General features: G+C 38.0%; 1 protein-coding gene across 16 annotated transcripts in view; it reads left to right on the top strand.

Annotated features, from left to right (window-relative positions):
* LPP (LIM domain containing preferred translocation partner in lipoma) overlaps positions 1–13,531 on the top strand; it is a 639,752-nt gene that overhangs the window by 306,967 nt on the left and 319,254 nt on the right. For all 16 annotated transcript variants that reach the window (XM_081077935.1, XM_081077930.1, XM_081077934.1 and 13 more), the window contains one exon: positions 4,738–4,860. In XM_081077935.1, coding sequence (XP_080934061.1) covers positions 4,738–4,860 — 123 coding nt within the window. The remainder of the gene's footprint in view (positions 1–4,737; positions 4,861–13,531) is intronic.

Below are 13,531 nucleotides of genomic sequence, written 5' to 3'. Positions count from 1 at the left end.
CTTCTCTCTCCTGCTGCTTCATTCAAATCTACGTGTTCCTTTTATTGAAGGGTAGTTATTGTTCTAATCTTACTACATTTTATGAATATTTTATATATATCAGCTGTAAAATTTGCCCAAAGCCTTAAAAATTTGAACAAACTCATCTGCATCATCACTCTTATCTTTTGTTTGTTATTATTATGAGAGAAAGAGACAGCAAGAGAGAGAAGGAGGGAGGGATGGAGGGAGGGAGGGAGAGAGAGAGAGAGAGAGAGAGATCGCAGAAGTGTGGCAAAATGTTGGCCATTGTTGACTCTGGTTGAACTCTGGTTTGTGGGTGGAGTTCATTCTACTATTTTTTCAACTTTTCTATGAGTTTAATTTATTTTGAAATAAGATATTTGGATATAATAAATGTATAAGTAAATACAAATGTATACTTTGTCCTAACTCACTACTATTGGTTCTTCTTGTCTATCACCTCTAGTTAGCGCATTAGCAATATGTGGGCTAAAACATGACCCATCCAAAGTCAGACTCTTGGAAATGGCATCCCAGGCTGAGCATTTTGGTTCTGGGCTCTGTTTTGAAGTCTATGTATTTACATCGAGGGAGTCATCACCTTGTAATTCTAGTAGTGGCACTAAGAATGATGACTTTCCAAGTTATAAGACCCAATTGTACTTTGGTGAGGTTTTCTTATATACATATTTATTGAATTGATGAAAATAAGAATATTATTGAAATTAACATCTTATGAATGGATTGTTCCTGTGGGTTTTGTAGCTGTTAGTAAAATGACACAGTCACTGGACCCCCTTTGTATCTCGCTTCTCATCCTCTCACTCCACCTTCATGCATCAGCCATTTGCTCCAGCAACTGTCTCTGCATAGGTTTGACCTGGTGGCACCTTGCCTCATCTGCAATACTTTCCTCTCATTTTCTGTCCTAGGGCTTGTCTGTCACCAATCTACTTCTTGGGACAAGTTATGTCAGAGTTTATAACCCCATAAGCAACTCTAAAGCAATGGGGAACTGGAGCCTGAAGATAGATATTCTATTTTTTCACCCTAAGGTGGGATGATATGAGGTATATTTCACAGGATTCCTCAAAGGACTTTCAGGAGAATGGGGCCCTAATTGCCCGTGCTGCTGACTATCCCAATACAGAACCTCTGAATTGGCTTTCCTCCTCCCCTGCTTAACTCTCCAGTCCTTCAGTACTGCTTTTTGGGACCTACATGCCAGCATTTGTCTCTGGCTTTGTTTTTCTGTGGAACCTGCACTAAGACACTGGTATCTGTCTAGTGACAATTGAAGAATATGAGAATTGTTATTGTTACCATGACTACTTTATAGGAGGTTGCCTGGTGTCTAGAGAAAGCATTAGGCAAAGAGTCAGGAGAATCTTCCTTTTTGGTAGTTGGCCTCTGGAAGGTTGTTTAACCAGTGGGTCACTGGCAAAGGTACAGTGATAAGCAGTAAAGGAGAAGACACGTTGGTAAGTGTGCAGGATTATGTTGGCTGGTTATAGGACTGTGACCTCTGGTATCTAGTGTAAAGTGTTGAGAGTAGTAGGACAGTTGCTGAATCTAGAGGTGCTGAGACAGTAGATGAGCGTACCAAGAGAAGGGTTGGTGGGGGGCCTTGGGCAGGAATTAACTTATTTGAGCTAAGACATAAAATAGAGATTCTATAATGAGAAATAGGCCTATTCTAATTAATGACAGGGTTTAAAATGTAAGAGCAAAGCTCTAATCAGAAGTTCACATAAGACAACAGGGAGGCTTTTGGTGCAAAATCCCAACATAGTGACTGGAACTTATTAAATTGCAACAACCGAATATGAGAAACTGAAAATGGGGAGTAGTCCCAACTCAGAGGGATTGCAGAATAAGGAGGCTGGATACCAGTTGATGTCTTGCGTGCACAGGCTAGTTGCATGCTATAATTACTTGTTTCATTATACAGTGCAGGGTAATTCTGTGACTTTTGAGTCTCTGTGGTTAGATATCCCAGTGACTTAGGGCATGGACAGTTGATGTACTTTCTGCTAGAGTACAGATGCTATAGAGCTTATTAAATCCTGTCTCTTTACTGATACCCCCAGGAAACACTTAATGAATGATATTCCCCTTAAGAATAATAATAATTAACAATAGCTGTATTATTCATATTAATTTATAGTTACTGGTGCTGTAATTAATGCTATTTATGAAGATCATCATAATTATGGCACTTTACAATTTACAAAGTATTTTCCCCATCCTTTTTTTTTTTTTTTTTTTTAATCTGAATCTTTTAACATCTCTCTGGCTTAGGTAGGGCAGGTGATGTTCTTCTTGTTTTATAGAGGGAGGCAACTATGGTCCAGGAAAGAATTTAACTAGACTCCAATCCACCGCCCTTACCAGTATATCGTGCTGTCTATGAGTATATGGAAAAACATTTATCAAATTCATAATTATTATAATGTTTTATATTTACCCATAACAGATAAGTGTTTCAGAGATGTTTCTCTTGATGATACCACAGTATTTAATTATCAATACTCAGTGGGTTAAAGATGAGCTCACTTCTAATAGAGGGATTAGCATTTTCAAAATATCTGTTCCCTGGACAAAGACCCACTGGCCTTACAGGGTTTGGTTAAACTGGAAATTAAGACTCTAAAATAACATAACCAAGCTTTCATTTCAGTTTTTGTTGTTGTTATTGTTATTTTCATTTTTGTTGTTGTTATTGTTATTTTCATTTTGGGCTGTGGTAAGAGCTGATGAAAAACTAATTTTTTACAAGGGCGATGTTCAAATTTGGGCCATTCAGTGTGAAATACACAGACACACACAGGTGTGCACAAACATGCACTCCAAGCCCTTTGGTTTCCTGTCTATACCCTAATATGTACTCTCTGTATTAGAGCATCCAGTGATCTTATTGTACCTTTAGTTATTTTTACCCAAAAGATGTTAATCGGAGAAAGGTTACTGGCTGGACCTATGGTAGAGTCTGTCGTCTTTCTTTTCTTTTCTTTCTTTAAGTAAATTTTTATTTACTTAAGATATTTATTGCAGATTTCCATGGATCAGGTCCTCAGCAAGGTTCTGGGGAATCAGTGAGGAGCAGAACAAAGTCCTTCCCCTCATGAAGCTTGCATTTTCCTGGGGGAGACCTATGACAGACAAATATACCTAAGATAATGTTAGATGGCGATACATACTATGAGAAAAATAAACAAAACTAGTGAGGGGGTAGAGTGCTGTGAGGAGTCGTGCATATACATCCAGAAGGAGAAAATGATGTCAAGGCTGCTTTAGATGATGTGATAAATGGCTCACAAAGAAGGGTGCCTGCTGCCTCTGGGGCAGGCAGCAATCGTTGGGTTTGGCGCAAGGGGCTGGTCCACAGCTCCAGAGAGGTTGGTGTTATCTGTGTGCCTGGACAGGTCAGGTCCAGAGGGATTCACTCATGCTGGCTGAATTCACAAGAGACTGACTGATGTGTCATATCCCCTTAGGGCTTTTTGATGCAGAGATTTAAATAACTAAGTTCAGGGAAGTTGGTTTGGTGAGCAAACTACTAGGGGAAGAGAACGAGTGGTCTTAATAGGCAATTGCAGAATGTTATTCTTGCCTAATGTGACATATTCACTAAAAAGATACATTTACTTAGAGAATTGCGAGATTTAACGATAGTTTTTCGGTATATCCTATCTTTTGTTGTTGCTGAGGATATTCTGGTTTCTTGGCTAATGCTTTTTCTAAACTTTTCCAGGAACCATCCTGATATTTAACTTCCTTAGACGAGTTCAATAGAATTGATTAGATTATACTAACTTAACATTATTTCATTTCCATTGGGTCTTATTACAGATACACTTTGGTTTCTTGATGGAGTCTTAAGGGACATCCCCATTATAATCCACAGCCATTATTACCTTGTCACCTTAAAAAATTAATTCACCCTGCTTTCAAATCTTAGGGCCGCCTCACTTTATATTTCCTTGCCTTAAGCTCCAGGCATACTGTTTGCTTGTTTTCCTGAGTCTGCCCACAGTGCCTGCTGGGAATGTCCTTGTACTGTTATTGTCTTCTATTCAGTCTTCATGGATTCTAAGTGCAGGTAGAAGTAGGTGCTTCTGATAACGTGGGACATTGACATATGAAATCCATACCGCAGTAGAACAGTGACCATAGAACAGTGACCACTGTTCGTGCTTCCTCTGCAACCCCTTAGCCAGAAACCTTTGCTATTTTTCTGCATCTAGTTAATCATTGAGGCTTCTTGCTTGGGACTTGCCATCTCTCTCTCTCAGAGACACCTACTGTCCACTGATTCCCTTTGTAATTCCTCTTTCTGGACTATAAGACTCCCACCTTTGCCCCTTCCTGCTTCAACTAAAATGTCTTCATTTTAAGCAGTGGTTTCTGGACACCAAGATCTTGGAACATCTTCCCAGTTGGATCTGCTCCTTGAGTATAGGATAGAGACATTTATTTCCTTTTACTTTTATACTCATCAAAAAATAACTGTGTGACCTTAGGAAAATCACTTGATACTACTCAGTTTTCTTATTTGTCAAAACGGGATAATCCTACTCGAGACCACGTCCCTGAGATTTTGTAAGAGAAAAATAAAAAGGTGCAGAAAAGCTTAGAAAAGGCCACACTGTAACTTGAAAAAATTGAACTTAGACTCATATCAATGGAAACTGAAAATTTCCCTTGTTAACCTGTCTGTGTTGCTTCTGGCAGGGAAATCCTGGAGGCAAGACCCTTGAGGAGAGACGCTCTAGCCTGGATGCTGAGATTGACTCCTTGACCAGCATCTTAGCTGACCTTGAGTGCAGCTCTCCCTACAAGCCCCGGGCTCCACAGGTAAGAGCTGTCCCGAAGTGTGTCCACACAGCTAGTGTACAATTATGTGAAACAACACGCTGCTGCTTACAGCCCTTCCTTTTTTTTTTTTTTTTAATCTTTTCAGAGTCAACGGTCTAAGTGGTCTTTTTATTTAATATTAACATGTGTTACTTAACAGACAGAAACTTCTCAAGTTGATTTTATTAGATGTTCTTTAAAATACTACAACAACATTATACAAAAAGGTTATGAAAATTAAATCTCTTCTTATTCCATTGCCATGTACTTTTTCTGGCTTTGCATACATGGGTATTTTGTTGCATGTGGTTACAGTCTTCACAGACAGGATTTAGCTTGGCTATGTTGAAAATAAGGTGAGGGCTACCCCTTCTGTAAAGAAATTCCTTTGTTGGATATGTAAAGTGACTTCCATTTTTTGTTGTTGCTGTATGCAATGCTAAGAGGGCCACGTTTGTGTCTATTTTCTTTGGAGCTGTTTCCCTTCCTCAGATGCTTATGAGTGGGATTTCTACATTGAGGAGTATGGCTACTTTTTTTTTTTTTTCCCACTTTTCTTTCCAAAGGTTGTGAATAACATACACAGGCAATTTGAAGATAACAGTTTTTTTCCTCAATCTCACCAGAATTTGGTGATAGAAATTTAATTTGTTTTTTTAAGTGCAAATGGTACCTTGTTATTTCTTTGATTACTTTGGATCTTTGCTATTTTTCTGCCTCTTAGTTTATTATCTGCATTTCAGAAGCTGATCTTCCATTGCTGGTGGTCATTCTCTGTCTCTCTCAGGTCTTCAGAAGAGAATGGCACATCGATTTCAGGACTTCTGGGTCCTCAGAAGACAGCATCAGAATTCTAGATGCAAACGTTGGTCTAGCACTGGTGTCACTGTGTTTGGTTTTTGTGTGATGGTTGCTTGACTACATGACAGTGCATACAGCACTCTCGGTTTCTCTCCAGTTCTTGAATAGTTGCTCCTGTATTCATGATGGTTCCTTTCACAAATTAAAAACTAGTCCGGCTTCTCGGCTATCTGTCATTTCAACACTGAACTGCACATAAAGTGTCGTTGTTTCCTCTTCAGACATAGCCCTGTTGCCTTTCTAGACACAAAATAGGACTGTCAGGTCTGAGGGGGCATATGATAAAACACACGAGAACTTAGCTCTTCCTTAACTATCTTCTCTCTCAGCCTCGCCAGACCTGTTGGTAGTCGACACGCTCTTCCTTTCTGTAAACATGTACTAAACGGCAAGCGTGTAGCAGGCACCTAGTTTTTTTTGGAGAAACTGTTAGGACAAGAAGAGTGGATGGTTGAAAGGGGAAAAAATGAACCAAGTTTTCATCTTTCAGAACCTGTTATATTAGTTAAACTATGGCAGATATTGTAGACGCATCAGGAAGAGAGTGATACATACTTTTAAAGGTGGCAGAATCTGAGAAGATTTATCAGATTTGTGTGTCTCGAAGGAGGGAAAGATGGAAGAGTAATGAAGGAGACAATGATGGACAACAACCTAAGTCCTAGGGGAGGAAGGTCTAGGCTATGGACAAGGTGATCGAAGGCTTAAAGTGGCTGTAGCACTGGGAGGTTTCCTGCTGAAGCCCTGGGAACACGTTTGAGTGCTAGATGAAGATTTTGGCCTGTCTTTTATAGATAATGGGGAAAGTGAAGGTTCCCATTCAGGGGAAAGCTAAATATCGTTCTGAGAAAAGAACTTAGGAAATGAGACCAACTCTGGAAAGATGCAGGAGAATGGGCCCGGGTCTGAGAAATATTCTCCAGCAAGCCTTGCTTATTTCCTAGTTTCTGACCATTGTTTGATGCTCAGCGTTTTTCCTATTCCACTCAAGCAAATGCCTCCAGCCTGGTTTCCCACTGACTTTGCCACTGGACTCATCCATCCATGTCCCCACCCTTTTTTAAAATAGGGGTTTTGCTTAAGCTTTTTATTTCCTCCTCAATACTTATGCCCTAATATATATGTGGAGATTCTGCTTAGAGGTTTTTGTTGAATATAGCCTTTGTTCCTTAAGACTGTGGTACATATGCCTTCCATAAACCACTGCATTTTAATGGGTTTATTCAGTAGCTCCATTTTTATTTGAACAATCTTATTATATACACAAACTCATAATCACTGACCTTTGGGCAGTGCTTTACTGACTGTAAAACACTTTCCCATATACTCTCACTTGAGTAAGACAATCGTGGAGGATGTGCTGATTTTGTGGCTAAGGAAACTAAGACTTAGCAGGTAAGTGACTTACTTTTGGACATAGGACTAGAGTGTGAGCACAGCTGGGCTCTGAATTTAGACCCATGTTTGATTTTAAGTTCTAGAACCAAATTGAGGATATCAGGATTTTTAAAAAATGATTTTACCAATGACAAAACTATGAAATCAGTCATCTGAGTAACAGTGTCCCTTGAGTATGCTTTCTCATAAAAAAAAAATTCACAATGTTAACAATGTTAAAAATGTTCATAATGGTAACCTTTAAGTAGAATAAGTTGAGAATTAAGGTAAAATCTACTTTCGATGAGCCCGTCCCATTCAGAAAGTAAAGAATGATCCTCCCTAACTTTTTTTTTTTTATTCCAGTTTAGGAAAACAAGAGTTAATTGGGAGATGCAACTCATTCTTCTGAATTATCTTCATTGTGGTGGAACTGAGTCAGATGTGTTAGTATTCATTGGTTATCATAATTATATTTTGTGAGAACAATAGTCACACACTGAAAATATTAAAAATATGTTCCAAGAGAAGATGATGTCTGCAATAGACAGTGTTGTGTTATAATTAAAAGGTACTTGAGAAGTCCTAGAAATGTAGACTGTTAATGTCCAACTCTGATATTTCCATTTTTGATCCAAAGCAAATTGCAAAACCTGTTGAGTCACCTGACTACTAAAAGTAGGCTAGTAGGTTTGATTTCTCATTATTCAAGCATGTGTTGTGTGCTTTCCCAAACCTACCTATGAATTGCCTTTGTAAGGCTGCTTTGGCTCATGAATCTAGGGGAAAATAATAATATATGTGCAATATTTGTGCAGTTAGTTATCCAAAGGAGCTCTAGCCACATAACAAGTTTGAAAAAAAATGTCTGAGCACTTGAAAATAGATTTTATGGAGCATTTCCCTCCTTTTTCCAAAGAAGCATTTTCTATTCTCAGATTTCCCACCTTTAGATCTGTTCATTTATTTATTCATATTTTTATTTGAGAAATGTGGCTTAATTCTACATTTTCATTCATTCACCTAACATTCATTGATTTCCTACTATGGATCAAGCATTAGAAATATAACGATTAGTATCAACATGTCTTTGCTCTATAGTAATTCGTAGTCTTACCAAGGAAACAAGCATACGGTAGATTTTAAAGGCCACAGAAGGGCTTCAGTTTGCTTCTTTATCGTGTGATTCACCAGATATTGAAATTATTGGAAAATCAAAAATAAGAGTGTTAACATTTTGCTTTATGCCTTTCTAGGGAAGTGTCAGGGAGGACTGCACAGAGCCGAGAGCATTTGAGTTACTTGGCCGCCTATGTCATGGAAAGGCATGGGATTCGAGGTGGGAGAATAACAGTAATGAGAAAGTCAAGGAATGTGGAAAGTGAATGCCTTGTTTAAAGAACAAGTTCGCTCAAATGCAGTATAGGGTATTTGGAGTGCAAAGGGGATAGGCAGATGAAACTACATGCACTTAGTACCGAAATAGGCCTCTTGATGCCCAAGAGCTCTAATAATACATGGAGGAATTGAGGGTAGATGGTGTTTCTACCTACAGTGGGTTTGGAGGTAACTCCTTTAGCAAATTTTAAATAAGGTGTAAAACTATATATCTGTAGCCCTGCACAAAGGTGTGCAATTAAACTAACTTACTGTTTGGAGCTAAAATTTCTAACGATTTTAAAATATGTGTGTTAGGGAGTAGTGTGAGAAGAACAGCTGTGAGAATTCAGAGGAGGTGGGACGATCATGGAGTATCAGAGCTAGGTGGGCCTTTGAGGTCGTGTAGCCAGACTCTTACTGTATAGAAGGAAAGTCTTTGCTGAGAGAGGGAAAGAACACTCCTCAGTGAGGCCCAATTAGAGGCAGGAGGAATGATTCTTTCTCTTTGTCCTGAAACATGACATAATGGTTTCCTGGGGATGATAACAGCAATCAAGGGATAGTTTGGTTTCCTTTCATTTTTAAAATAGTTTATTCCAAAATGCCTCCCTTTGGTGGTATTTTCTCTAAAATATGTCTTGGAAACATAACAAAGGAGTAGAGAAATCAAAAACATAATTCAAAGACATACAGGAAATTTATGACAGTTATTGGATATCTAGACCCCACCCATCTGGCCTCATTTGTAGCAGTGCAGCTTATGCACTTTGGAAGAGCTACACAAGAGGTCAGATTGAAATTCTCTTGATTTCTTAGAAGACAAAAGATAAATCATGGACTTACATTTCTTCTCTTTCTCCTCCTCCTCCGAGCCAGGGCTAGAGTTCTGGTCTTGTAATTCCTACTAAAATCTGCCTTTTCTTCCCTGTAGTAATTTTGGTAGAGTTGGAGCTGGTGCATAGGTGATTTGGAAGAACTTTCAGATATCTTGTATGAATATTTCTTGGTAACTGGGGATTTGGTAATTTTTTAATCAAGTTCTTTTTCAATTGATCAAATGCAGTTTCACTATCCTCATGTAGACTAGTGTGAAAAAATTTGGAGAGATTTTGAAGATAAGGATTGGGTTGGGCAAAATTTAATATCTTAGGCTCCAAGTCTGCCAATAAGAATACTGTTTTCTGAATTCCATGTGGTCACCTTCCTAAAAGGAGCTCCATTTGTATGAACTGTATATATCACCAGCCTGAGCTTCCTTTTCTTTATTTCTCAAATGGGCATGAGAACTATAATTACTCCCCCTTGCAGAGATACCATATTGTACTAGAGTTCTAAGGAATAAGATGTTGGTTCCAAACGATAGTTCACTCAGTCCAGTTCTTCCCACTTCGTTTTGGGATTGTTAGCTTGTGTCTGGAGCTTGCTTTACAGCTTCTGATCTTTGTAGGCTTGGGGCTTATCCTTTCTGAATGCTGGTTACCCTGTAAATGCTATATTGATCTTCCTCATTTAAAGCATTTAAAAAGTATTGTCATTCTTTTGTTTGAAAACTGAGTTACATAAATGCTGTTTGATCACATGTATGCGTCTTTAATTGCAATCCCCCTGCTCCTACGCTGAATTCCTTTCATAGAGTAATAATCTATGAGGCAACCAGAGAAATTACTACAGGTGTGTGTGTGTGTGTGTGTGTGTGTGTGTGTGTGTGTGTGTGTGTGTGTTGTATGGAAGGCTTTTTATTAGGAATTCACATGGCCTGAGGGCTTGCAGGCAGCATAATCAGGGTGGAGTCTCGAAGTGCAGAGGATCGTCTATTCTCTTCAGCTCCCTGTTCTAGCTTGCACAATCCATGAGCAGCTGCAGGGGAGATTAATTAGTAATTAAATGTTTAATATTTCATGTTATTCAATGCAACCCAAACATGTAGGCTACTGGGAGATGAAAGCTGCAACGTGCTGTCACTGTGTAAGGAGATGCTCCCATCCCTGCAGACTGGGGCCTTGCTGGTTGTTTGTCTTCTTGGGAATTGACATAGGAACTGGGTCTCATGCTGCTGAAAAAGAGAATAGGTGTGGATAGAGTCACCTTCCTCTTCCCGTATTCTCCTGGGAAAAATTTAGGAGCATGCTGTCATCATTCACTGGAAAAAAACGGATTTGTCTGTGGATCTGTAGTGTCTGCTTACTAAGAGCTTTCTTTGAGAGCTGTGGTAAAAGTTGAAACATTGTAGAAATCTCATACGTAAGATAACCACGTACAGAAAAGTAAAATATGTGAAAATACCATTTTAAAAGAAAAAAAAAAAGATCTAATTCTTGCAATGACCACGTTGAAAGGATCTGAGTTACTTTGAATGAGTCTGTACCTGCCATAACACTTCTACAGTTAAATAACAATGAGGTGGGGTTGGAGGAGTGGTTGGCTGACTCAGAGTTGCATGCCATGAGTTTGATGAAGGGCAATTAATTTTTAGACTGTATGTAACTGCATCTCAATAACATTTATACCCCCCTCCTTTTTTAGAAGATGATGCTTGTGTTTGTGTCATATGTTATGAGCATAACAAAGTTAACTTTAAAACTCAGTTTTGAGTGCCATGAAAATGTAACATTGGCAGAGTAGAAATTTAGGCTGAAAATGTACCTTTACAAATGATTTGCATAAAAATGTCTATTTTCCATGCCCCAGTCCAAGAAAACGCTCCAAGTGTATGGTGGAGGTTAGCTCTCAGCAGTGATGCTGGAAGAAGCTGAGCGGGAGCGGGCCGCCACCAACTACCTGGGGAAGCAGCTCTACCAGAGCCTGGGGAGGCATGGGGGTGTCTTCTGTGGGATTCTGACCTCATCCCTGTGGTAGCCTTTAGCTCTGATTTGTTTGCAAGACCTTGGTTCAGTGATGACTGTGTTAATGACACTGAATCACTCAGGTTCAGGCATTGGTTTAAAAAGTAACACACAAAGCTGCCTGTTGAGCTTCTTCATTTTACAACAGCATCTCAGTGGAAATAATTAGTCCTATGTCCATGCAGAAGCACACATCACATTTGCAAAATTAAAGAGCTTTCTTGTCAGGACTGGTTTCCGTATTTCTTTCCTCCCCTCCCACTGTTTAAATGTCTATTTTGGTAGTAGCCTTCGTCTGAAACCCCATGACTCCTTTTTATTTTATTTTTTTAATTTAAGAAGCAACTAAACAACAAAATACAAATCCAGCTATATTTTTTACTCAAGATGAATGGACTTTACCGTAGCAAATACATAGGCGTGTTGTGTTTTAAGAGAAAAAGCCTTACCTCAGATATGATATGGTCACTGTTTTGTCCATTTTGATACTCATTTATTTTATATGCTGTATAGCCAAATTAAACTATAATGTTGGTAATGATGGTTTCTAGACACAAGGTTGGAGGTGGTTAATAACCAATCCTACATATCATCATTTGTCATGGTGAGTAACTGGTCTGTCCCTACATAAACTATCACATTGGTGTATAACTGCTAAGGTTTTTTCCATACTGTGGAAAAATTACCAGGAAAGTCATATATTGCCTTTTAGAGAATATATTAATTATAGATATAAAACTTTAATTTATTGTTTCATAATTTGAATGCACATATTTCCTTTTAACACTGTAAACTGGAATTTTATTGAAATGAAAAATACAAATTGGGCACATACCGCTGTTGAGCCAGCAGGTAGTTTTTATTTGTAAGTGGCTACTTGTGAATTTTGTAATGTGTCTCTCTACTTTGGTCCTTGGGCTCTAACCCAAATGTGTATCTAAACTATGCTGTCATATTAGGGTTCAAGACCATAGAAGGGAATGGTTTGTGTTTGGTTGTTCTGAATCACAAATTACTCAAAATGTAAAGTTCAAGTTCTAATAAGTTAACTTTCCAGAGTATACCTTATAGAGACAGTGTAAAAGCAGGCAATGATTTAAGCTTCAATGGCAAAGAAATAATTATGATAAACACCAGACCATGAAGTTCTTAAGGCAAGGTATTCTTTGTTTTCTGGCACACAAGTGGCATGCAAATTTATATTTGCTGAATAAATAAGTAAATGCTGTCATAAAATCCAGTAATGATGCAAGTATCCACACCCTAGAATCTGCCAGAGAATCCAGTTTGGAATTGATATCGAGTTAGTGAACCACAAAAGATACCTGCTTTCTGATTTTTTCATAATTAACATGTAATTGCACCAATAAAATATTAAATACAGCTGAAGCAGATGAGTTTCGTAAGGACAGCTTAATGGTAGACACTGATTCAGCTAAAATTTCTAGTTTTATCCCGGCATTGCCTTATATCACTTGAAAGCAATGCACTTAATTGAGATGATGTTATCTTGAGTTATAATGCAATACTATACCTATTCTCTGAGTATTGGGATAATATAAAAACAAACATCAACTTCTTTTCTGTATCTTCTACAGTACTGCTGAAAAGAGAGGACCATATATCACTTAGTGTTTTCTAATACAAAGATCAATGTGGTAAATTATTGGATTCAATGATAGGAGACAAAAAAAATCACCTGATTGGTAAACTATAGATATGTGCTTCCTTTGTTAAGGAGAAAAAGAAAAAAAATATGCAGAATCATCATATGACCCTTTGCTTGAAGTTTTACCATTCATGTCCTCCTTCGTTTACCACATTGTTTCTGATATCTCCCCTGATATTTGATATATTGTAAGTATGTGCGGATTATAAGCCATTCTAAAACTAATTGCCTAAATCTAACTCATGCTTTTTCAAATGGAAATAAACTTTCTATCTATATGTGCCTGTGAACATCTTTAAATATGTAAACTTCAGACGTTTTTAAAGAGACAATTGAGTTCTAAGTGAATTCTTTGCTTATATTGATGGTAAACAATGGATCCATTAAAGTAACATAGTAAGTGGTATAAATAAAATATAAGATTTAAAGTGGCTAAAGAGAATATTTATTTCTTCCTTTTAAGAAATATGGTATTTCAAAAAACTTGAAGTACTAGTAGTGAGGCATATAAGCACATTACCTGAATCGTTTGTGAAGTCTT

This window comes from Rhinolophus hipposideros (genome assembly GCF_964194185.1).
Source record: "Rhinolophus hipposideros genome assembly, chromosome: 2".
NCBI lineage: Eukaryota > Metazoa > Chordata > Mammalia > Chiroptera > Rhinolophidae > Rhinolophus > Rhinolophus hipposideros.
This window is presented reverse-complemented; position numbering and strand designations above follow the sequence as displayed.